The sequence below is a fragment of the Salvelinus sp. IW2-2015 genome, linkage group LG9 (genome assembly GCF_002910315.2).
Source record: "Salvelinus sp. IW2-2015 linkage group LG9, ASM291031v2, whole genome shotgun sequence".
Lineage (NCBI taxonomy): Eukaryota > Metazoa > Chordata > Actinopteri > Salmoniformes > Salmonidae > Salvelinus > Salvelinus sp. IW2-2015.
In genome coordinates this window covers 27,060,284-27,087,108 of record NC_036849.1, presented here as the reverse complement: position 1 = coordinate 27,087,108, position 26,825 = coordinate 27,060,284, and the positions used below count along the sequence as shown (strand labels likewise).

The following is a 26,825-nucleotide window of genomic DNA, read 5'->3' as shown; positions in this document are numbered from 1 at the left end:
TGCTCGAGGTACAGTTTACCAGATCAATGTGGAGCTATATACCAGGTATTACCAGTACCAGATCAATGTGGAGCTATATACAACAGGTATTACCAGTACCAGATCAATGTGGAGCTATATAACAGGTATTACCAGTACTAGATCAATATGGAGCTATATACAGTATTTTACCAGTACCCAGATCAATGAAGTATTTGAGGTAGATATGTACAGAGTAAAATAAAGAACAGAGTAGCAGCAGCAAATTGTATGTACAAGTGTGTGTATATGGTGTGTATATATAGTCTAGTGAGTGTGTATATGGTGTATATATAGTCTAGTGAGTGTGTATATATATATAAGTCTAGTGAGTGTGTATATGGTGTATATATAGTCTAGTGAGTGTGTATATGGTGTGTAATATAGTCTAATGAGTGTGTATTATGGTGTATATATAGTCTAGTGAGTGTGTGTATATAATATATAGTCTAATGAGTGTGTTATAGTGGTGTATATATAGTCTAGTGAGTGTGTTGATATATATATAGTCAGTGAGTGTGTTAATGGTAGTATATAGTCTAGTGAGTGTGTATATGGTGTGTGTATATATAGTCTAGTGAGTGTGTATATTGGTGTATATATAGTCTAGTGAGTGTGTATATATATATATTATCTAGTAAGTGTGTATATGGTGTATATATAGTGGTGTTATATAGTCTGTGAGTGTGTAAATGGTGTGTATATATAGTCTAGTGAGTGTGTATATGGTGTGAATATATAAGTCTAGTGAGTGTGATATATGGTGTGTATATAGAGTCTAGTGAGTGTTGTATATGGTGTGTGTATATAGTCTAGTGAGTGTGTATATAGTATGTGTATATAGTCATAGTGGATGTGTGTATATACATAGTCTAGTGAGTGTGTATATGGTGTGTGTATATAAGTCTAGTGAGTGTGTATATGGTGTACTATATAGTCTAGTGAGTGTGTATATATATATATGTCTAGTGAGTGTGTATATTGGTGTATATATATAGCTCTAGTGAGTGTGTAAATGGTGTGTATATATAGTCTAGTGAGTGTGTATATGGTGTGTATATAGAGTCTAGTGAGTGTGTATATGGGTTGTGTGTATATAGAGTCTAGTGAGTGTGTATATGGTGTGTATATATGAGTCTAGTGAGTTGTGTATATGGTGTGTGTATATAGTCTAGTGATGTGTGTATATAGTCTAGGAAGTGTGTATATACATAAGTCAGTAAGAGGTGTGATATGATGTGTGTATATAGTCTAGTGAGTGTGGTATATATATAGTCCAGTGATGTGTTATATAGTTGTGTGTTATCTATTAGTCTAGTGAGTGTGTATATATATAGTCTAGTGGAGTTCCTGTATATAGCTCCACATTGATCTGGTACTGGTAATACCTGTATATAGCTCACATTGATCTGGTACTGGTACTCCCTGTATAAAGCTCCATTCTTGTGTATTTCATTTAATCCCTTGTGGTACTATTCAATTTTTAAAGTCTGCATCATTGGGAAGGGCTCATAAGCAAGCATTTCACAGTAAAGTCTACACCAGTTGTATTCTCTGCACGTGACAAATCATTTGATTGAATGATTGATAGATTTAATATCATGACAGAACACTGACATTCATTTCGGGTAATGGCATGTATCCAAAAACAGTCTCACAGTAGGAGTGGTGACATTGGATCAGTTTTCCCTTTTAGATCATAATGAATAAGATTACATGGACCCGGAGGGGCCTGATCCTGGGCCAGCACTGCTACTCTGATATGTTTTATGAATAAGGGCCTATAGGTCTTTGAACTAACTGAGTGTAATAGTGAAAAGTGGTACTTGTGTGTAAATATAAGGACCTGCAATGATCTCGCGGAGTTTGGGGTCCAGGTTGACGGTGCAGGGAAGGAACATCTCCATGTCGCACGCCGTAAGAACAGGTGTCCGCGAGGACAGGAACACCTCGAAGCTGCGGATGTCCCCGTCGATCTCCAACAGGGGCTCCACATCTTTGGTGGTGGGGATGTTTTTGGAGATTCTAGAGAAGAGGAAACGAGAGAGAGAGAGGAAATAGGAGGGAAGACCGTTAAAGATGACACTGAGATAACTTGTCTATCTCTAGTAGGGGCCGTGCAGCGGTCACCGCTACTCTTGCTGTTCTGGTGTCACGAAAGGAGAGAGATAAGTCCATTTAGTTGGTGACTGATCGCTCCAGTTTGTTATCTGGGTCTGACAGCAGAGGAAGCACAAGAGGATGACTATCAGAGGTCTGCTGCTCAGACTCATTAAAAAGCTGTGTTGAAATGGGAGCCTTCTGCGAGGATGTTTCAGCTTTGTTTGTAGCCTCGAAGTAAATATATATATTTATGGAGATGTCATTGAACGTTATCTTACAAACAATGCAGGTCCATCCATTACATACAGATGTACGGATGGTGAAACAACTGCTTTGTGACGTTCTTTCCCCCCCAACCACCAGAAAATGGTATCAGATACATTTAACCAGTATTGTCTTTCTTGTTAGAAAAGTTATTCAACTACAGCATAAAATAGCACATATCGTTCATGTGACACCATTCATTCTTATGTAAAGACTCGATACACATTTGAAGCCAAGGAAGTCGGTTAAGATAGCATCTTGTTTGGGATATTTATGTAGACATATCATGCGCAGGTTGAGCTAATCCAGGAAGTGACGTTGCAGACTAGCTCAGTGCTGCCCCATCTGAGAACATCAAATTGAAGGCCCGTCTGGTGTAATAGAAGCAATTATTGGTTCCATGATTGTCTTAATTTTTTGTATTTATTTAAATTAAGATTGCAGGACCGCAGTCGGCCTTGAACTTTGTGGCTTCAATGAGAGGGTGCAGTCGTTCTCCCCTGATCCATTCTAAGGCAGCACGGAATATATTATTGGGTAAAAATGTGAAAAGTACATATCAGTGAAATACATTATTGGAAAAGTACATATCATTATGCATGAGGAACTCAGCATGTCTACCCTTTTATGAAAACGAATTCAAATATTAAATTTTAGAGTGTGTGGATGGATGTCATAAAATACAAGAAAGGGACCAACATCAAACGTTTATGTGACTTGATTTGGTAGGAAAAACTGACAGGAAGCAAACATTAACAACATACATCACTGGTAATCTGTTGATCCAATTAACCCCCATAATAATATAATTCAGACATGAAAATATGAACCGCAGTGAGATTCATGTCTCAGGCCATTCATCATTCATCCGTGTGGGCGTCAGCCTTATCAGATGAATGAGCAGTTTTCTCCGAAACACAGACCTTTCTTTTGCTTATCATTTTTTCCCTCTCTGTATATTTCTCGGTCTCTGTGTTTTAAGTTGTGGGAAAGCTGGGGTTTGGAGGGTATTTCCCATTGCCTGATCTGTTTTTGGGGAGGAACAGAGGTTGGTCTCTCTGCTGGTTGATTAGCCCCTCACTGCACCATTGTGCTAAGCTAACTGAGGGTGAGTGAGTGAGCTCACAGCCTGGCCTGGGCCCAGCTTTGCTGCTGTCAGCTAATCACATTTCTACAGGACGAATTTGCTCAATTTGCGGAGGAGAAATCGTTACACAATTGAAGCTCAGATATCTTAATGGCCAGCTGAGCTGAGATCTGCTGGGTTAACAGACTGGGGTTAAGACCTTCCGAGGCATCGTTGTTTTACCCACACAGTGCATACACACACACACACACACACAAGCAGGAACACACACACGAAACCAGATGTATAGATGGCTAAATGATGTTACAGAATCAGTGGTCTCTGCACCTACTGACACGCAATCCACAGTCTACAAGTCCCTGACTCAGAGACCTCAGTAGCAGAGACCAGTGATGATTTGCTCTAGCTCGTGTTCTGGTTAACTGTGCTACTTCACATTTGACCTTGATCAACCTGGGTGAAAAGGGGTCAGAATAGTCTGAACAAGTCTACACAGATTGTTCACGGTTCATTTCTGTGTCAATTAAATTATCATTACAAAATAAAGGAAACACTTGAGTAAATGAGGGATACAAAGTAGTGTGGTTCTTCCTGAGTTAATTAAACAATTAACATGTATAAAAATGACAAGTTGCTCATTATTTTTTCTACCATGGCTAGAGGAAGAGATCTCAGTGACTTTGAAAGAGGGGTCTCAAAGGAGCATAGGGGGTTTAAAGGCTGTGTGTGTGTGTGTGTGTGTGTGTGTGTGTGTGTGTGTGTGTGTGTGTGTGTGTGTGTGTGTGTGTGTCTCAGTCAGTAGATCTCAACCCATTTGAATAATTATGGGAGATTCTGGAGCGTCGCCTGAGACAGCGTTTTCCACCACCATCAACAAAACACCAAATGATAGAATTTCTGGTGGAAGAATGGTGTCGCATCCCTCCAATAGAGTTCCAGACACTTGTAGAATCTATACCAAGGTGCATTGAAGATGTTCTGGTGGCTCGCGGTGGCCCAAAACAAATAAAAGTTAATTGGTTGCTTACACTGTTATGCAGATGTTATAGCAGGTGCAGTGAAACACTTATGTTTCTAGCTCCAACAGTGCAGCAATATCTAGCAATACAATCACAAATCACACATAATCCAAAAGTAAAAATTAAATTAAAAAAAATAAGAAATTAAGACATATCATAACAAGTAATGTCAAAATCCCCAATATAAATAAATATATACAGTGCTTCAGAAAGTATTCACAACCATTGACTTTTTCCACATTCTGTTGTTACAATTTAAAATTAATTAAATTGAAATTTTGTGTCACTGGACTACAAACACACAACACCCCATAATGACAAAGTGGACTGATGATTTTCGAAGAAAAAAAAAGTTACAAATTAATTAAACATGAAATGCTGAAATGTCTTGAGTCAATAAGTATTCAACCCCTTTGCTATTGCAAGCATAAATACATTTCCTTAACAAATCACATACCGTAATAAGTTGCATGGACTCACTCTGTGTGCAATAACAGTGTTTAACATGATGTTTTAATGACTACCTCATCTCTGTACCCACACAGATAATTGTAAAGTCCCTCAGTCGAGCAGTGAATTTCAAACACAGATTCAACAGAAGACCAGGGAGGTAGCAGTCAAAAGTTTGGACACACCAACTCATTCAAAGGTTTTTCTTTATTTTTACTATTTTCTACATTGTAGAATAACAGTGAAGACATCAGAACTATGAATTAACACATATGGAATCATGTAGTAACCAAAAAAGTGTTAAATCATAATATATTTCATATTAGAGATTCCTCAAAGTAGCAACCGGTTGCCTTGATGACAGCACTCCTGCATTGTCTTGGCTGTGCGCTTAGGATCGTTGTCCTGTTGGAAGGTGAACCTTAGCCCCAGTCTGAGGTCCTGAGCGCTCTGGAGCAGGTTTTCATTTGGGATCTCTATGTACTTTGCTCCATTTACCTTTCCCTCGATCCTGACTAATCTCCCAGTCACTGCCGCTCAAAAACATCCCCACAGCATGATACTGCCATCACCATGCTTTACCGTAGGGATGGTGCCAGGTTTCCTCCAGATGTGACGCTTGGTATTCAGGCCAAAGAGTTCAATCTTGGTTTCATCAGACCAGATAATCTTCTTTCTCATGGTCTGAGAGTTCTTTAGGTGCCTTTTGGCAAACTCCAAGCGGGCTGTCATGTGCCTTTTACTGAGGATCTGGCCACTCTACCATAAAGGCGTGATTGGTGGAGTGCTGCAGAGATGGTTGTCCTTCAGGAAGGTTCTCCCATCTCCACAGAGGAACTCTGGAGCTCTGTCTGAGGGACCATCGGGTTCTTGGTCACCTCCCTGACTAAAACCCTTCTCCCCCGATTGCTCAGTTTGGCTGGGCGGCCAGCACTAGGAAGAGTCTTGGTGGTTCCAAACTTCTTTCATTTAAGAATGATGAGACCACTGTGTTCTTGGGGACCTTCAATGTTGCAGAAAGTTTTTGGTACCCTTCCCCAGATCTGTTCATCGACAAAAACCTGTTTCTACAACTTGATTGGAGTCCACCTGTGGTAAATTCAAATGATTGGAAATGATTTGGAAAGGCACACACCTGTCTAAATAAGGTCCCACAGATCACAATGCATGTCAGAGCAAAAACCAAGCCACAAGGTGGAAGGAATTGTCCATGGAGCCTTTGTGTGCCTTTCCAAATCATGGCCAATCAATTTAATTTACCACAGGTGGACTCCAATCCAGTTGTAGAAACATCTCAAGAATGATCAATGGAAACAGGATGCACCTGAGCTCAATTTTGAGTCTCATAGCAAAGGGTCTGAATACAAATAAAGTATTTCTGTTTTTTATTTTTAACACATTAGCAAAATTATGGTGTGTTGTGTGTAGATTGCTGAGGCAAAAAAATGATTAAATCAATTTTAGAATAAGGCTGTAACGTAACAAAATGTGGAAAAAGGGAAGGGGTCTGAATACTTTCCGAATGCACTGTATGTGATGGGATGTATAGACATTATGGACAGTATTGAGATATACTATATAATCTAACTGTAGAACTCGTAGGATAGAATAGTATATGTACAGAAATAGTTGAATAGAATAGGCCTTGACTAGAATACAGTATATACAGTGGGTAGAACAAGTATTTGATACACTGCCGATTTTGCAGGTTTTCCTACTTACAAAGCATGTAGAGGTCTGTAATTTTTATCATAGGTACACTTCAACTGTGAGAGACGAAATCTAAAAAAAAATCCAGAAAATCACATTGTATGATTTTTAAGTAATTCATTTGCATTTTATTGCATGACATAAGTATTTGATCACCTACCAACCAGTAAGAATTCCGTCTCTCACAGACCTGTTAGTTTTTCTTTAAGAAGCCCTCCTGTTCTCCACTCATTACCTGAGCACGCCCCCTTGTGTTTTTTTATTTTTTTTTATTTTATTTCACCTTTATTTAACCAGGTAGGCCAGTTGAGAACAAGTTCTCATTTACAACTGCGACCTGGCCAAGATAAAATGAAAATAGAAAGATCCATGTACAATGTGTGCCAATGTAGAAGAGTAGGGAGGAAGGCAATAAATAGGCCATAGAGGCAAAAATAATTACAAATTAGCATTAATACTGGAGTGATATATGTGCAGATGATGATGTACAAGTACTGGGGTGCAAAAGAGCAAGAGGGTAAGTAATACTATGGGGATGAGGTAGTCGGGTGTGCTATTTACAGATTGTCTGTGTACAGGTACAGTGATCGGTAAGCTGCTCTGACAGCTGATGCTTAAAGTTAGAGAGGGAGATATAAGACTCTAGCTTCAGAGATTTTTGCAATTCGTTCCAGTCATTGGCATCAGAGAACTGAAAGGAAAGGCGGCCAAAGGAAGTGTTGGCTTTGGGGATGACCAGTGCAATATACCTGCTGGAGCGCATGCTTCGGGTGATTGTTGCTATGGCTAGCCGGGAGATGGGACTAGCTCGAGGCTAACTCCAGGCTAACTGGTGCTTGCTTCGGGACAGAAACCCCCTCGGACGGTTACGTCGGTAGACCAGTCGTGATGGATCGGCGGGGCTCCGTGTCGGCAGCAAAGGGTCCAGGCCAATTGGCAAAAGAGGTCATTGAAGCCCAGGAATTGCTTGATAGATCTCTTCGGCTAGCCGGGAGATGGGCCTAGATTCGAGACTAGCTCCAGGCTAACTGGTGTTTGCTTCGGGACAGAGACATTAGCCAGGAGTAGCCACTAGCTACCTGCAATGATAGCTACCTGCAATGATCCGCAGTAAAGGTTCAGAGCTTGCAGTAGGAATCCAGAGATTTGGTGGAGAAAAGCAATCTGATATGCTCTGGGTTGATATCGCGCTGTGCAGGCTGGCAGGAGTTGACCGGGCTGAAGCTGGCAGATGTCCCAGTTAACGGTGATGGCTAACTAGCAGTGGCTAACTGACTACTAGCTAGTAGCTAGTTAGCTGGCTAGCTTCTGAAGGGGGTTACGGTTCTAAAATATAAAAAATAGCAGATCCATACCGCATTGGATGAGGCTGGTTGCAGGAGAGTATGTTCAGTCCGTAGATGGAAAAATTTGATAAAAGATATATATAAAATATATACGAAGAAAGAAACAATATATACAGGGGACGGGACAAGACAATCAAAGCATCCCAGTGCTACGCCATCTTGGATCAGGGTTGCCTACCTTCACCACCGGCCCGTCAGGAAGTCCAGGACCCAGTTGCACAAGGCGGGGTTCAGACCTGGGGCCCAAGTTGAATGATAAGCTTGGAGGGTAGTATGGTGTTAAAGGCTGAGCTGTAGTCAATGAACAGCATTCTTACATAGGTATTTCTCTTGTCCAGATAGGATAGGACAGTGTGATGAAAATTGCATCATCTATTGGGGCGGTATGCAAATTGCAGTGGGTCTAGAATGTCAGGTAAGGTGGAGGTGATATGATCCTTAACTTCTTGGAACTATAGGGGGTGCTGTTCCGCATTAGCATATTTGGGTCTCCAAATTAAACTGCCTCGTGCTAAATTCTTGATCGTACAATATGCATATTATTGTTATTATTGGATAGAAAACACCTTCTAGTTTCTATAGAAGTTGGAATTTTGTCTCTGAGTGGTACAGAACAATATCTACAGCACTTTTCATGACAGGGTTCAGATTTCAGAAATTTTTACCCCTGATCTGGAGTCTGTTTTTAAGGCGACAGTGAATGCTATGAAGAAACCGACACTGCTACCGTCTTCCTCTGGGTGTCTGTACGTCATCACGTTTTGAATGGAATCGATTGGACAATCACAGCCATTATAAAAGACCAAAATGTATAGGGACCTCCCTTTCTCCGTCGCGCGCCTGAAGCGTGAAGGACATCGGACTTGCCTCGTTCCAAATCGTTGTCTAACCAGCAATATTTCTCCGGATGTTTTCAGTCGTTATAGTTTTTAAAAACATCATAATGTAGTTAATTTGAACCGTTTTATGCAATTTATATCCGTTTAGTGCGATTTTGAGGAATTTCTTTGTCGTGCACTCTGAAACTTTGGACACGTTTTGGGGTCCCGTTCGATCGTTAGTGGATATTTCGAAGGACAGAGGACATTCTATCGACCAAAAGACGTTTATAACATAGAAAGGATACATTGCCCAAGAATCTGATGGAAGAACAGCTCAAAGTAAGCAATATTTAATATGAAAATCGTTTCTGTCGAAATATTTTAAACGCATATTTCGCCATTTTGTTTGGTATAGCTTCACTTGGCGAACCCTGTATTGAAAAGTAAGGATAATTTAAAAAATGTAAATCAGCGGTTGCATTAAGAACTAATTGTCTTCGATTCCTGTCAACCCTGTATTTTTTAGTCAAGTATATGATTAGCTTTCGATTAAACTAGATCACTCTGAAAGCTGACGTTCCTCATTTTGAGGCTTGAGTTGTGACTATTTCCATTGTATAACCACGGTTTTGTATGGCTAAATATGCACCTTTTCGAACAAACTGTATATGTATGTTGTAAAATGATGTTACAGGAGTGTCATCGGAAGAAATTCTGAGAAGGTTAGTGAAAAAATTAATATATTTTGGCGGTGATTACGTTATAGCGCTCTTTGGCTGGAATCGATGCTCTGGTAACGTTTGCACATGTGGTATGCTAACTTATCGATTTATTGTGTTTTCGCTGAAAAACGCTTAGAAAATCTGAAATATGGTCTGAAATCACAAGAAACTGGGTTTTCCATTGCTATGCTTTGTCTATTTTTATGAAATGTTTTATGATGAGTAAATTGGTCATACACGTTGCTCTTCTAGTAATTCTAGTCGAATTTGTGATGGTCGGTGCAATTGTAAACTGTGATTTCTACCTGAAATAATGCACTTTTTTCGAACAAAAACTATCCAATACCATGAATATGTTATCAGACTGTCATCTGAAGAGGTTTTTTCTTGGTTAGGTGGCTATCAATAATCTTAGTTGAGCCGAATTGGTGATAGCACGCTGAAGGAGTAAGAAACTGATGGAGTTAGAATAGTGGTGTATTTGCTAACGTGTTTAGCTAATAGATTTACATATTTTGTCTTCCCTGTAAAACATTTAAAAAATCTGAAATGGTGGCCTTTCACAAAGATCTGTATCTTTCATCTGGTGTCTTGGACTTGTGATTTAATGATATTTAGATGCTACTATCTACTTGTGAAGCTATGCTAGCTATGCTAATCAGTGTTGGGGGGTGGGGGTGCTCCCGGATCCGGGTTTCTGAGGCAGTAGAGGTTTTCCTTGAACCAAACCTCTCAAAGCACTTCATGATGACAGAAGTGAGTGCTACAGGGCGATAGTCATTTAGTTCAGTTACCTTCACTTTCTTGGGTACAGGAATCATGGTGGACATCTTGAAGGAAGTGGGGACAGCAGACTGGGATAGGGAGAGACTGAATATGTCTGTAAACACTTCAGCCAGCTGGTCTGCGCATGCTCTGAGGACAAGGCTAGGGATGACGTCTGGGCCTGCAGCCTTGCGAGAGTTAACACGCTTAAATGTCTAACTCATGTTGGCCACGGAGAACGAGAGCTCATAGTCCTCTGGAACGGCCCACGTCAGTGGCACTGTGTTATCCTCAAAGCGGGCAAAGAAGGTGTTTAGCTTGTCCGGGAGCAAGATGTCAGTGTCTGCGACGTGGCTGGTTTTCCCTTTAGAATCCGTGATTGTTTGGAGTTCCAGCCACATACTGTATGTCTCGTGTCTGAGCAGTTGAATTGCGACTCCACTTTGTACTGACATTTTGCCTGTTTGATTTCCTTACGGAGGGCATAACTGGACTGTTTGTAATTCAACCATATTCGCAGACACCTTGCTGTCACGCCCTGACCTTAGAGATCCTTTTTATGTCTCTATTTTGGTTTGGTCAGGGCGTGAGTTTGGGTGGGTATTCTATGTTTTCTATTTCTTTGAGTTTGGCCGGGTGTGGTTCTCAGAGGCAGCTGTCTATCGTTGTCTCTGATTGAGAACCATACTTAGGTAGCCCTTTTTTCCACCTGTCTTTGTTTAGGGCACATAGCCTTTGAGCTTCACGGTTTGTTTTTGTAGTGTTTATTGTTTTGTTCGGCGTCATTTTGATTAAATAAAAGAAAATGTACGGTCACCACGCTGCACCTTGGTCCTCTCTTTTCAACAGCCGTGACACTTGCCGTGGTTAAATGCAGTGGTTCGTGCTTTTAGCTTTGCGCGAATGCTGCCATCTATCCACGGTTTTTGGTTTTGATAGTTTTTAAATCGTCACAGTGGGAACAAGATCCCTTATACACTTCCTGATGAACTCAGTCACCGTGTCAGTGTATACGTCAATGTTATTCTCAGAGGCAACCCGGAACATATCCCAGTCCACGTGATCAAAACAATCTTGAAGCATGAATTCTGATTGGTCAGACCAGCGTTGAATAGACCTTGGCATGGGTACTTCCTGTTTGAGTTTCTACCTATAGAAAGGGAGGAGCAGAATGGAGTCGTGATCTGATTTGCCGAAGGGAGGGTGGGGGAGGGCCTTGCAGCCATCCCGGAAGGGAGAGTAATAATGGTCAAGAGTTTTTGAAGCGAGCGTACTGCAGGCAATGTGTTCGGTAGCGTTTTCCTCAGATTTGCTTTATTAAAGTCCCCCGGCCTCAGGGTATGCGGTTTCCAGTTTGCACAAAGTCTAGTGCAGTTCTTTGAGAACCGTTGTGGTTTCGGTTTGGGTGGGAATATACACGGCTATACCCATGACCGAAGAGAATTCTCTCAGGAGGTAATGCGATCGGCATTTGATTGTGAGGTATACTAGGTCGGGTGAACAAAAAGACTTGAGTTCCTGTACATTACCACAATCACACCATGAGGAGTTAATTATGAAACATACACCTTCACCTTTCTTCCTCCCTGAGAGTTCTTTATTTATTCCTATCTGCACGATGCACTGAAAACCCAGCCGGCTGTATGGACGGGGACAGTACTGTATATCAAGAGAGAGCCATTATTCCGTGAAACAGAGTATGTTACAGTCTCTGATGTCTCTCTGGACTTATAATGCAAGGAATAACAGACATAAATAAATAAAATATTGCAAAGTTGCTTAGGAGCCAGAAACAGAGCCGCAATGTCTATCGACACCATCTCGACACCTTCACTACTAAACACATGGTCCACTCCAAACACAAGGTCCACTACCAAACACATGGTCCACTACCAAATACACACAGTCTCAAACATACAAAACACACGGCCCACTACCAAACACACAGTCTCAAACATACAAAACACAATGTCCACCAATGTTCCCTCTAAGCTGCGCGTGTTAGTGGCGGCACACTTGTTCCAGGACTGCTGCACAGAAGAAATGCTACGCTGCGCAGAGACGCAAGAGATTGAATTTCACTGAGTTCGCCCCATTAGTTTGCACTATAGATCAACGTTTTTTCTGTGATCGAATCAACATTATAGCAGCCCTTTTCAATGCAACAAACCAAAACAAATCTAACTTTGCAAGATTGAGTCTCTGATTTTGTTGTAGGCAGAGTCAGAGCGCAATGGAGTAGAATTCAATGAAGTAGAATTCTATTGGCAGGGCAGCCAAAGAGCGGTCTTTCAATCGCCCGCAAGTGAATGTGCAAGTTAGTGAGTTATTAGCCCAGTTATAGATAAGCACCGCTCAGAAATGGGGAGTTACTGCTTCCTACAAGAGCACTGTCACGTTCGTCGTAGTGAGGAGACCAAGGTGCAGCTATGATGTGAATACATTATTTTTTTATTAACGAATGAACCACTAAACAAACTAACAAAAACAACAAAACGAACGTGAAGCTATAAATAACAGAGTGCTGACATGCAACTACACATACACAACTACCCACAAAACCAAAATGGAAATTGGCAACCTAAATAGGATCCCCAATCAGAGATAAACAGCGGTCTCTGATTGGGAACCAATTCAGGCCACCATAAACCTACATTCCCCTAGACAATACAAAATCCCCATAGATAAACAAAAAACCCTAGACAAGTCAAAAACACCTAGACAATACAAAAACTAAACAAACCACCCTTGTCACACCCTGACCTAACCAAATAATAAAGAAAACAAATATAACTAAAGTCAGGGCGTGACAAGCACAAAATATGTATACTACATTTCAAGCTGTCTTTGAAAAGCCAGTCAAGTAAAAAGCTTATGTCTTAATTAAAAGGGCAGTGTTGTATTTTGATACAGGTTTGAATATGCAAATAAGCCAATATGCAGAGGTGTAGCCTACTGTCTAATTCTCTGTATGGTAATACTCATGAATTGTATTTTGTAAAGTGGTTTCTTGCATCATACAACACAATCTACAGTCAACTATTTGGCCCATGGTATTACAGTCCAAGTTTAAAAAATCATTAATTAATGTCAAGCCATTCATTATGTTAAAACGTCTCATGCAGTGTAGGCCTGCATTGAACACCACATTTAGGCTACTGTAGGTTATACCATAGAAATCAAAATCTATTTCCATGTGAAAATGTTATGGGATTTACTCCATTGGTTTTGTTGGTAGGCCTATACTATTCTCAAATAGACACAATAGCCCATTGGCTACTGTCTAAAACTGTAATGGTACAGCCTCAGCGTTCACTGTAAATACTCGCTGGAAGTTGCACAAAATTCACACAATGTTCAAGTTTCTGCTCACAAGACCTAAAATTTGCTCAGTGCTCACCAAGAAATGAGGGAACATTGGTGTCCACTACTACACACACCTGGGATGCTCAGTGCCGATGGGGATTTCCATAGATAGATGCATGGTAGTGAGGTAATGTGAGTTTGACTCCATTTCCCTCATGCTGAGAGCCTTGTGCTGTTCAGCAGTCCAGCTTGGCTCTCTGTTTATTTGTGTGCTCAAAGACGGAGAACAACAGGAGCCAGTGACACATGCACACACACACACACACACACACACGCCACCGAGGGGGACAGTGGTTACACAGAGTACACACTCCACTACTGCCCATCTATCTAAAGAATCTTAAGTGATGCGTTGTCTTTCTTAAGAAAGCCCAGAGTAATTCCTCATAGTTTAAAAAGATTATGCCAAAGAATTGCAAATGAATGTGGCCACACAAACATATTCTGAATCTTTCCCCTCAGAAGTCACCGATTATGGATGTTTTATATCACAAATGGATTAATACATTATTTTGAGTATTAACTCCCTATAACACGTATTTCACACAATATTTTTTAAAGGACCAAAAAGTTTGGTCTGCTTCCCGTTTTCATTTTTGCCCTAGAAAAAAGATTGGGATACTGGTATAGAGGAGCCCTAGAGGAGTGTCAAGCATACTTTTACTGAGATAGAGCTACACATGTGAGTACTTAGAGGAGTCTTCTATTGACTCTGGTACATTGAGGCTCACAGCACACATGATGTTACCAGCATCTTCCAAAGACAACTAGAAGGGCCTGCATGGACTAAGTAAATGCATCCATCACTGTGGCACCGAGACCCCATTCCTAGCATTCATTCACACCAGGCTGTCTAGTCGGAACTGTCTGCTGGCAGCCACCAATGAGCCACAAGGGACTGAGCCATCCAAACGTCATCCCTCTTCATACCAGTGGCCATGTTCTGATAATAGCACAGGTCAGGGAAATCAGACAGGTTCACATGATGGCATGGGTTTATTATCTGGTGTAACACTCCCAAGTGGCTCAGCGGTCTAAGGCACTGCATCTCAGTGCTAGAGGGGTCACTACAGACCCTGATTCGATCCTGGGCTGTATCACAACCGGCCATGATCGGGAGTCCCATAGGGCGGCGCACAATTGGACCAGCGTTGTTTGGGTTAGGAGGGGAGGGTTTGGCCGGGGTAAGGCAGTCATTGTAAAATAAGAATTTGTTCTTAACTGACTTGCCTAGTTAAATAAAGGTTAAATAAAACGCCATCCAACATGTTAACCATCCAGCGGTGGCACGAAGAGTGCCCTTTTAATTGCTACCAAACGTGCGAAAGGGACACTTCAAGAGACAGATTTTCAGTCAATTGAGGAAGAGTGGTTGGCCTTGACATTAAGTCATTGATGTTAATAGCTTTTGACACTGGTGGAGGGAGACAGGCATTCGAAAAAAGCCACTCCTATCAGGCCATCTTTTGTGAGGCTGACAAGCTGGAGGATTGCACTTTGGCGAGTCCAGAAGGCGACATGTTACTTTTAAAAGGCTGTAGACAGAGAAATAAAGCACGTCAGGAATCCTGCAGCCGGTTTCTCACAATAGACCCATTGATGGGATTTTGCGTTACAAGCACAGGCTCTTATGCACTGTCTGTGTTGCAGCGCCTAGTGCTTGGGAGGTTTCTAGGCTTCTCCAAATGCTAATCGATCCCAAAGCTGGCTCAGCGAGCCTTTCTTCTCCTCTAACACTCCCACATACTGCAGCTGACGGGAAAGAGAACATTTCTCCCTCAATTCCTCCCCTCTCTCCTCCCTCTGCAGGCGCTGAATGTGCCACTTGACTTTGCTTACAGCCACCCTCTGTGTGTGGACCACGTGCGGATGCCCCACAATGAGGCTCAAAGCATTTCAATAAAGGGGCCCGGAGAGAAGCAAAATGCCAACACACATTTGTTTTTCGGAGGGCCATAAAGAGAAAGAATGTTCGGCTGTGAAGAGAACAACAGTGGTCAGTCACAATGGTGAGCCCGGGCCTTGGTGCTTTCCTCAGGCCGACGGGCAGGCGGGCAAATTAGAAAGGAAGGACAGGCCTCTAACCAACGGACGGACAGGCTGGAGCGTGGCCTCGTAGCGACAACACTCCAGAGTGGAGTATATTGTGCGAGAGGAGCTTACCAAGCCCTGGCTACACAAAAGCAGAGAGCAAATATGTTTTCACTTGAGATGACACCATGTTTCCTCTACTTAAACCGTTGTTTCTTTGGCCGGATTCTCAAGAGTTATTTACAGAATTATGCGTTCTTTGCTTGGGTCTCGTCTTCTCTCAGCTATGCCAGCGGACATTAAAAGCAAATTTGCTTTTCATATACATCCGTGTCAAAGTTTAAGCCTGTAATTCCATTCCTATGTACTAAGCCGGACCTTTGCATTTGAAATGGACCGCAGAGAAATGCAGCGTAATAGGAAACATACCACTCTGATAAAAACGCTGCAGCCTTGTAATGGCCTCTCTGAAATGGGGTTGGGATTCAGAGTTTCTCTGAAATGATTCAACTCATCTGTACACAAACCATCCCGTTCCAGACCTCAAAAACCTTAGCTGAACCCTTCATTCAAGGGAGATAAACTCAATTCCTGACAAACCCTGTACAGGATATTAGGAAACCGGGCCCAGTTTGATGATTTATGTAAAAGGGAACATTTTGAACTCCAGTCCACTGCTGAGTGTGGCTAAATGGTAATAAAATGAGGCATTCCTGACATGAATTGAGCTGAGAAGTCAGTCAATGTGGGTGTTTGATGCATGTCAGGATGGAGACGGTATATGAGAAGTCAAACATCCGGACCGAGCCCATGTCATAAACCACCCGTGAGTGATTCATGTAAACCTTCTAGGTAAATAAAGTTTGTTATTTTCTAGCAAAAACAGGAAAACAGCCCCGACAGGTAATCCTTTCCTTAACATCATTGAGGAGGAGATACCTCAGACACAGGATGACCTGGTGAAGAGTCAGACAGAATCATAAAGGGAGAGAGAGAGATGGTTCTATTTGGGGATGACCACTGATTCATTTCTGCACCTCGCTTCTATTCGCCTTCCTGTCTGGGAAAGTGAGAAAGAGGGGCCAGCTAAGAGCAGTTCTTAAAAAAACGTATAACTCGTCATCCAAGAACTCTGTACCAGATAAATGTGCTAAATCCTTAAGCTATACAGTGGCTGCATAACTATGGTCAGAATAAGAAGCTGCTTTTACATGGTGGTGGTGAAAGACACCCTGTTCTTTTTCATTGCTCAGGTTTAAAACCAGATCGAGGGCTTTCCAGAAAATACTTCTGGGAAGAGTTGGCATTTTCACACCCAGGCTTTCCTCCACACACCTTTATCTCTAGTGACCATCCTTTCCTCTATGCTTGCTTGCCCCCATTTGACTTTTGTGGGCCTGGGTGCCACCTCAAAGTTAGAGGGGGTTGAGTGTGCACTAGGCCCTGTGACAAGGAAGTCACCCTGACCCTCGCAGCCCAGCACTTCTATTTATAATACCCCCGCCACCTTCTCCCACTCACGGCACAATAGAGAGGGAGGGAGATCACTGATATGTCCACAGGCACATCGAGAGAGACAGACGCCAGCATAAACATGCTCACTCACCCACACAATTGCTCATGGGCTCACCACACACTAGCATATACAATAGCACACAAAGCAAAAGTGATAACAGCGTAGTCACACAGTGTAGTCACAGGTAAAAATAAGCACAACATATACCTGGGCAGTTTGTTTCCTTATGTTCTGATTATGCTATTTAGTCTTTGATAGTCTTTCCTTGATTTACATCATTTTATATCACTATACAGCCGATTACAGACTCATTTTCAGCCAGGTACTTTTTCCACTTAAATTAACTAGGCCACTTTTCAATTCGCTAGTCAGAAAAAAAGTCTGCTGAGCCCTCTCCCGCTAGAATGAATGATATGTATCTTCTAGCGATCTATTGATAGATCTGATGTCTGTCACGCCTCTAGGTACCTGTGTTGTGTGTTGTGTTGTGTGAGCTGTGGTTGTAGTCTAATTTCTTTACGTGGAGGGAGAGAGCGTGAATTTGCACGTCCCATATAGTGTGTTAACGATGAGTCGAAATCCACTTAACCTATTGTTTTCTGTGACATTCATTTATTTTCTTTCGTATGGAGAGTCCGACATTAACGATCGCCCGGGGCCAGTAGCTGTAGCGTCTGAACAGTTTGGGCTACACACTAATACAGTATTACTCCTCGATGGAGTGTCTCACAAACATGTATATGTCGGTTGTTTTCCACATCTACAAGCCTCACAAGACAAGTAGGTAGTCAGGCACATGAAGTATATATGTAGATAGTTTAGTGCCTAAAATAAGGGGTTAAATAATAAAAAAATAAAAAATGTTTCCTGAGATTTGTTATATCTCTCAGATATAGGACAGACACTTCAGACTTCCTTTAGAATTTTTGGGGACTATCTGTTTATCCATTGAAGCTGTTATTTAATGCATTTCCATGGGCTAATAGCAGTAAAGCCAAATTCAATGTTTCATCAAATATTTTTTAAATAAATTTTACCTTAATATATTTTACACCCCCAAACCTAACCCTAGCTGGACTCGTTTATTAAAAGGTGTTGAACTGACTGAGTAAAGTTGATCTCATATATCCTTCCCATTCATAAATTATACAACGTACTCATATATCCACGGTATCGCATTGGGACAACTAAAGATCTCGTTTGTATTTTAGATATGAAGTTCATCAGGACTTGCCAGACAGTGATTTTAAAGTGAGTTACTCTTCAGTAGCCTACCGAATTGCTTCGGTAAGAGAGCTGTTCATTTGGCTCCCTCATTTGCGTAATGGTAGACTTTTTGGCGATTATCTACAGATAAATTATGAAAACATTTGATGAAGATGGTGAATCCTCCTCACTTCAGGAACAATAGTTAGGCTAGTGGAGACAGCATCACTCTGGTCCAAAATATGATAAAAGAAAACAGATTGTATTGCTTTAAAAGCAAAAATTATACTTATATGATATTTTGAAAGATACTGATATACATTACATGACCAAAAAGTGTGTGGACACCAGCTCATTCTAAAATCATGGGCATTAATATGGAGTTGGTCCCCCCTTTGCTGCTATAACAGCCTCCACTCTTCTAGGAAAGCTTTCCACTAGATGTTGGAACATTGCTGCGGGGACTTGCTTCCATTCAGCCACAAGAGCATTAGTGAGGTCGGACACTGATGTTGGGTGATTAGGCCTGGCTCGCAGCCAGCGTTCCAATTCATCCCAAAGTTATCCGATAGGGTTGAGGTCAGGGCTCTGTGCAGGCCAGTCAAGTTCTTCCACATCGATCTCGACAAACCATTTCTGTATGAACCTCGCTTTGTGCATGGAGGCATTGTCATGCTGAAACAGAAAAGGGCTTTCCCCCGGGCCTCCCGAGTTGTGCAGTGGTCTAAGGCTCTGCATCGCATTGCTAGCTGTGCCACTAGAGATTTTGGGTTCGAGTCCAGGCTCTGTCACAGCCGGCAGAGACTGGGAGACCCATGGGACGGCGCACAATTGGCCCAGCATCGTCCTGGTTAGGGGAGGGTTTGGCCCACAGGGATGTCCTTGTCCCATTGCACACTGGCGTCTCCTGTGATGGGCCGGGCGCAGTTCACGCTGACACTGTCGCCAGGTGCACAGTGTTTCCTCCGACACATTGGTGCGGCTGGCTCCCGGGTTGTAGGCATTGTGTTAAGAAGCAGTGCGGCTTGGTTGGGTTGTGTTTCGGAAGACGCACGGCTCTCGACCTTCGCCTCTCCCGAGTCCATACAGGAGTTGCAGCGATGAGACAAGACTGTAACTACCAATTGGATACCACGAAATTGGGGAGAAAAAGGGGTCAAATATAAAAAAGAAAAGGGCTTTCTCCAAACTGTTGCCACAAAGTTGGAAGCACAGTTGGAAGCACTAGAATGTCATTGTAGCGTGTAGCATTAAGATTTCCCTTCACTGGAAATAAGGGGCCTAGCCCGAACCATGAAAAATAGCCCCAGACCATTATAACTCCTCCACAAAACTTACAGTTGGCATTATGCATTCGGGCAGGTAGCGTTCTCCTGGCATCTGCCAAACCCAAATTCGTCCGTCGGACTGCCAGATGGGGAAGCATAATTCATCACTTCAGAGAATGCGTTTCCACAGCTCCAGAGTCCAATGACGGCGAGCTTTACACCACTCCAGCCAACACTTAGCATTACGCATGGTGATCTTAGTCTTGTGTGTGGCTGCTCAGCCCATTTAATGCAACTCCCAATGAACAGCTATTGTGCTAACATTGCTTCCAGAGGCAGTTTGGAACTCGTGAGTGAGTGTTGCAACCGAGAACAGACGATTTTTACACGCTACGTGCTTCAGCACTCGTCGGTCCCGTTCTGTGAGCTTTTGTGGCCTACCACTTCGCAGCTGATCCGTTGTTGCTCCTAGACGTTTCCACTTCACAATAACAGCACTTACATTTGACCGGGGCAGCTCTAGCAGGGCTGAAATTTGACAAACTGACTTGTTGGAAAGGTGGCATCCTATGACGGTGCCTCGTTGAAAGACACTGAGCTCTTCAATAAGGCAATTCTACTGCCAATGTTTGTCTATGTAGATTGCATGGCTGTGTGCTCGATTGTATACACCTGTCAGCAACAGGTAAGGCTGAAATAGCCAAATCCACTAATTTGAAGGGGTGTCCACATACTTTTTTTATATATAGTGTAGGTCTACTGATTTAATCAAAGCATTGACTATGGAGTAATGGGGGAGCCTGGCTGGCTACTTTTTCTATTTGGCTGGCTACTCCATGTGCTTGTGGAAAACACTGTTTAATCTAAAAACAGTCTGGATCTCTTGTTTCAAAGTGTTTAATTAAGTTCAACTTATGAAATAATGAAAGGGCTCAAAGTGGATTTAATAACAAGGAATGCTACATAACAGACCCCTTTTCCATCACATAGCTATTAAAGAAATGCTCCGGAACTTTGGCAACTTCTAAGTACTTTTTAAACCTCCTGCCTTGGGCTGGATGTGTCAATGTGTACTTCATACATGCATCATCTACTCTATGAGCGGAATTACTGTTTTACCTCAATTAGCCACTAAATCCCTAGTTTGAAAGAGACTGTTTTTCTGGAAGCTGTGCCACACCATTTTCCCTCCATTTTCCCCCACGTGGGCCAGCCCCCTAGCAATTCGAGTTCTAGCCAATGAGCTTCAGCCCACCCCCCCCTCGCCATTTGAGTGACAGCTAGCAAGATGCACACACAGCAGAGCGAGAGAGAGAGCAATGACGTGGTGCGCATATCTGCATATGTGTGACAATTTTCGGGGACCACTTTTGGCTCGTGAGCAGTACTTTTAGAAATACTGGCTAAAAAGTATACAAAAGTACCAGAGAATATCTTTAACCACCAGAGTATGTAGTATTAGGGAAATGTGGCATCCCAGTACCGCTTCATCTCCACAAAAACATACACTCATATCAGGGACTCACCTCAACACAAAGGTTGGGCCTGTGGACATCGACCACAGCTCTGTACTAAATTGCTTTTATGAATTTTCTTCACATTTTGAGCCATAGACTCTGTGGACATTTTGTTTCCTCTGTGGGAGCCTGGTGGAGCTCGTCTAACTCCTGCTGATTCATCCCTTAGTCACAACGGTCCAACACCTGAGGGACGTGTGTAGCTAACACACCCACACCCGGGCCCTGGTGCTTCTCACATCTTCACACACAGAACAGATGGGTAGTGCTGGACCAGTCCAGGGCTGTTCCCACTGGAAGAACATGTCCATATGAGAGGCGAGGGCAGAGTACGCCTCAGTGAAACATCACCACCTGGACTGACCAACACTCTCCGCCCACCTGAGAGAAAACATGCTTTACTACCAGGTGGACACTGGACACAGCAACGACCAGGGCATAGGGCATTAAAGTGGTCGCTGCTCGTACACTTTTCTGTTCAGCACTTGTACCAATACTCTGTGAATCACTTATAAATTATGACAAGGGGTATTCACATCAGCCACAATTGTAGTCCTGTAGACTTCATAATAGCTCTGTATAGAGGTCCCTTCACCCTCTCCATCTCCCCTATCTGGAGGTCATACGGTTTGGCACAGACACTGTGTGGACTCAATAAAGAGCTCCCTATCAGAGATAGACCACACTCTATTGGGAAATGGCTTTTCAGCAGCTTTATAATTTAGAGCGCTTTAGGGCCTCTTGGCAAATAACGGCAGCGCTATTGAATTACAACAGTTCTCTTTCCACCAAAATGCCTCCTGAAGGATTTAGCTCAGGGACAAAAGGATCCCTCTGAGGGAAAAGGCGACAGGGAGAAAAGTGTTTTTCTACTGTTAGCAGTGCAATCAAGATTTTACAGACAAATTGTGAAACGTGATGGAAATATAGTATTAACAATAGCGTACCGAGGGAGAAAAGCAAAAAGACATTCAAGGGCATCGAAGTTCAAAAGTGTTCCAGGAAAAAAAGCTACTCTTCTTTTGTGGCCAAGTGTTTAGAAGCTTATTAGGATTTTACATAAAGGGAATCACACACATTCTCTTTAGAAAGCGCTTTTATCTCAACACGTAATTGCGACAAAATTACAATAATTGTCCCAATTAAAGTAATCCCGAATGAACAGTATGTCATCTTAATGTTTCAGTACTTGGGAGAAGAGGCTTCCTAATTAGCCCAAATTGCCTTGCCCGTATTCATTTCAAGTGTCATTAGTTAAAAGTTTTGAAGCGCTCAGAGAATCGCTTGAATGCCTGGATCTGAGCATGTCTCTGAGGCCAATTGTTCGCTGGATCAATGAGGGAGGGGAGGATCGTGACAGCGGCAGATTCAGAGAGAGCAGAGCATATAGACGAAAGCATCAGAGTTAAATACCTTCCTGCTAAAGAGAGTAGCCAGGGACAGCTTAGTGATGGAGGCCTCTGGCCAAGCAATAACGCCTAGCTGGAAGTTTAAGAAACATTGTTCTTGTACTGGGATGTTGTAATCTACACTGAACAAAAATATAAACGCAACATGTGTTGGTCCCATGTTTCATGAGATGAAATTAAACATTAAACAAAAAAAATCCATACGCACAAAAAGTTTGTGCACAAATGTGTTTACATCCCTGTTAGTGAGCATTTCTGCATTGCCAAGATAATCCATCCAGCTGACAAGTGTGGCATATCAAGAAGTGGATTAAACAGCATGCTCATTACACAGGTGCACCTTGTGCTGGGGACAATAAAAGGCCACTTTAAAATGTGCTTTCTGTCACAATGCCACAGATGTTTCAAGTTTTGAAGGAGTGTGCAATTGGCATGCTGAATTGAAAATTTGGCAGAAGCCCAACTGGCCTCACAACCGCAGACCAGGTGTAACCACACCAGCCCAGGACCTCCACATCTGGTTACTTCACCTGCAAGATTGTCTGAGGGGGGGTGGAGGGGAGTAATGAGGAATATTTCTGTCTGTAATAAAGCCCTTTTGTGGGGAAAACTCATTCTGATTGGCTGGGCCTGGCTCCCCACTGGGTGGGCCTATGCCCTCCCAGGCCCACCCATGGCTGCACCCCTGCCCAGTTATGTGAAATCCATAGATTAGAGCCTAATGAATGTATTTCAATTGACTGATTTCCTTATATGAACTGTAACTCAGTAAAATCTTTGAAATTGTCATTTTGTTCAGTATAATTCGTTGAATTAGTAAAAACAATGTTTCCTATGTGTAATAATAAGAAATAAATGCAGAAATGTATTGAAACATGCTCTCAGTGCAAAGGAACTTTTGGTTTGCCTTAACCCAGAAACTGAATACAGCTTTTGAATAGTGTGATGTTGTGAGAGACAGAACGAGCCATGGAGAGACATATGGGCCAAGGCTTTATAGAGTAGTTGAGAAAATTATTTTTGGTGCTTGACACGCATTCACCTGCCTTCCTGGCGTTTCCAGTGAGGGGCTGTGTGTGTGTGTGTGGTGTGTGTGTGGTGTGTGTGTGTGTGTGTGTGTGTGTTGTGTGTTGTGTGTGTGTGTGTGTGTGTGTGGTGTGTGTGTGTGCGCGCGCGCGGTGTGTGCGAATAAAGTGCCTTGCTCGTGTCTCAGGGTCTGATTAATTACAGTGATCCTCAGAGGAGCAGCGGGTGACATATGTTCCCGTGCTGCACTGCTCCTGTGTGAGAGTTTGGAGGCTTGGAGGTGTGTGTGGAGGGCACATGGAGACGGGGGGGCTCAGGTACTGAGCCAGGCCTGTGCGGGTACTGCAGGGGCATCCTGGCACAGACAGGGCACCAGATGTCAGAGCAGACCCAGGACCCGGCTCCGGCTTGAAGGACTGACCAAACAACACTTTTCAAGCTAAAAATCCAATTGGAGCTCCCGAAATAGACTCCCTGAGGATCTGACTGGGCTCAAACTTCCCCACAGATCCCGGATACCGACAGACGGAAATCTCTACTCGTGTTCTTTTGTGATCGCCAAAATAGTTTCCATTTGCTGCTTTCCGGAAGCTTGCTTTTTTTGGTGCGATGCTGAACATAACATACCACTCTCGAGTACTGATCTGAAGATATGTATTCCTGGTCTGAGAAAACCCCAAAACAGAACCCAGCAGCAGTTATTCATCAGTACAACGACCAGAGGGACCCTGATTCACATCTCTATTAAAAACTCAAATGAGAAGGCTGCTTAGAGCCTTTTACACCACTCACGGACTCTCAAGACTCTAATTCAATTTGATCAAAACAACAGTAATACGCCATCTTGATTCAAATAGTAAACCTGACAGCTATAAATACTGTAATTCTCAGAAACCCTTTCCGTAAGTGCGTTAGGCAGGCACTGTACGCTGGCTCGCAAGTCAGACAAATATGTTGGCCGTTGCTGTGTGTGTGTGTGTCTATGTGAGACTGTGGTTTGGGTCTTTTAACTATTTTGATAGCCTGTTGGTGTGATAACAGGAAAGCAGAAAGCATGTGTCTGAGAAGTCAGACATGCTACGTTTACGTAAACCTGTTACTGAAAAATAATAATTCTGTTGCATATTTTTTGCAAAAGGACATTGTGACAGTTACACAGAACAACATGACTAACATGACTAGGCTATATAGCTAATATACTAATACGACTATAAAATACACTGAGTGTAACAAACATTAGGAACACCTTCCTAATATTGAGTTACACCCCCCTTTTGCCCTTAGAACACTCAGTTCGTCAGGTCATGGACTCTACAAGGTGATAAAAGCCTTCCACAGGGATGTTGGACCATGTTGACTCCAATGCTTCCCACAGTTGTCAAGTTGACTAGATGTCCTTTGGGTGGTGGACCATTCTTGATACACACAGGAAACTGTTGAGTGTGAAAAACCCAGCAGTTGCGGTTCTTGACACACTCAAACCTGTGTGCCTGGCACCAACTACCATACCCGTTCAAATGCACTTAAATATTTTGTCTTGCCCATTCACGCTCTGAATGGCACACATACACAATCCATGTCTCAATTGTCTCAAGGCTTAAAAATCCTTCTTTAGCCTGTCTGTTACACTTCATCTACACTGATTGAAGTGGATTTAACAAGTGACATCAATAAGTGATCATAGATTTCACCTGGATTCACCTGGTCAGTCTATGTCATGAAAAGAGCAGGTGTTCCTAATGTTTTGTACACTCAGTGTATATCACATCACTGTCTTCCAATGACATGCTGCTCTCTGTGGCCTACATGGGCTGCAATAAACCTTCCAGAGAGAGAGAGCACTCTGCCTTATGACTGAGATGTGGAACGACAGTTGACCTATGAGGAGTTGACTCACCCCACATACACTTCAGCAGTAATCTATTCACTTATTAGACGCTTTGGGGAAATGAAGCGCTCTAGTGTAGACCACTGAGCATCACACCTCTCCCCAGTCATGTTACACTCCAATGAAAACTGACAAACCCTTCATGAGGGGTAAAGATAGCAGTAAAGATAGTTTATTTGATTATGCCGTGAACAATTATCTAATTGGCGGTTGAGCAGAAGAGGAGTTAGCAAAGGGGTGCTGAGTTTTGGTTGAGAGAGAGGACGCTGTGTTGACCTGACCACAACGCCACCGTAAAAACAAGAAGCAGCTATCTGGTCCTCCAGGGAGACAGGGGCCTGAGGTTGAAGTGAGGCAAGCGACCGTCAAGAAAGACAGGGAGTGTGACTCACCCGGCTATAAAAAGAGAATGGGAGCCTACATGACGCATCACATTAGAAGAGGTGCTTCGGGGAGAGGAAGAAAAAGAGCAGTGAGAAAGAGAGAGAAAGAGAGGGAGAAAGAGAGAGGGAGAAAGAGAAAGAGAGAGGGAGAAAGTGGGGAAAAAGAGAAAGTGAGGAAGAAAGCCTGATCAGTGGGGAGATCTCTCCAGATAAGGGCCGCTTGGCTCAGCGTGGTGTCCAAGTTGGTTTGGTGCTTCCTTTCATCACATACCGCCATTGCAGTGGCCATTTCATACGCAGCGGCAGTCACGTTTTGGAAACAGACAGTGCACTGATGGAGGGAGGATAGCCTAACATGGCCATTTTAGATGATACCTGCAGGTCAAACTCTTTGCTTAGGAGTCCTTCTAAAGCACAAGCTTATTACACAGCACAAGTCTATTACACTCTGAGGAAGACATCAGCTTGATGTTGAAACGTCAGTCACCTGCACTCATCCTGAACAATGGACTAAAGTCAGCAAATAAGAAATGTATCTCTGCCTTGTTTTTTGAGTGCTCCAACTCCTCTGCCTCGAATTAGTCCTTTTGGAAGTTTTTTTTGGTAAGCCCTTTTCTTGGAGTTTTTGTCACTGTTGTGGAGCACCTTTCTTTGTCTGCTGCAGCAAGGAGGCCTTCCTGAACTGTCCTTTAGATGCGCTGCCTCATATATATTTGTCCAGAGCCATTTATTCGACCAGAAGCTCAGTGAAGGATGGGGATGGAGGGGGAGTGGTGATGACTGTGTGACACTGAGTGCCGGTGACACTTCAGCGCCCCAGGAGTCCTGGGCGCTAGTGTATTGTGACAGAGTGGCAGAGTGCAACCTTTAAAGGGCAGCTATTGATGCAGAACAGCTCCAACCCTAATGA

General features: G+C 42.8%; 1 protein-coding gene across 1 annotated transcript in view; it reads right to left on the bottom strand.

Annotated features, from left to right (window-relative positions):
• LOC111968377 (kinase D-interacting substrate of 220 kDa B) overlaps positions 1 to 26,825 on the bottom strand; it is a 114,014-nt gene that overhangs the window by 42,190 nt on the left and 44,999 nt on the right. Inside the window, 1 exon segment of the mRNA XM_070445061.1 lies at positions 1,865 to 2,043. Coding sequence (XP_070301162.1) covers positions 1,865 to 2,043 — 179 coding nt within the window.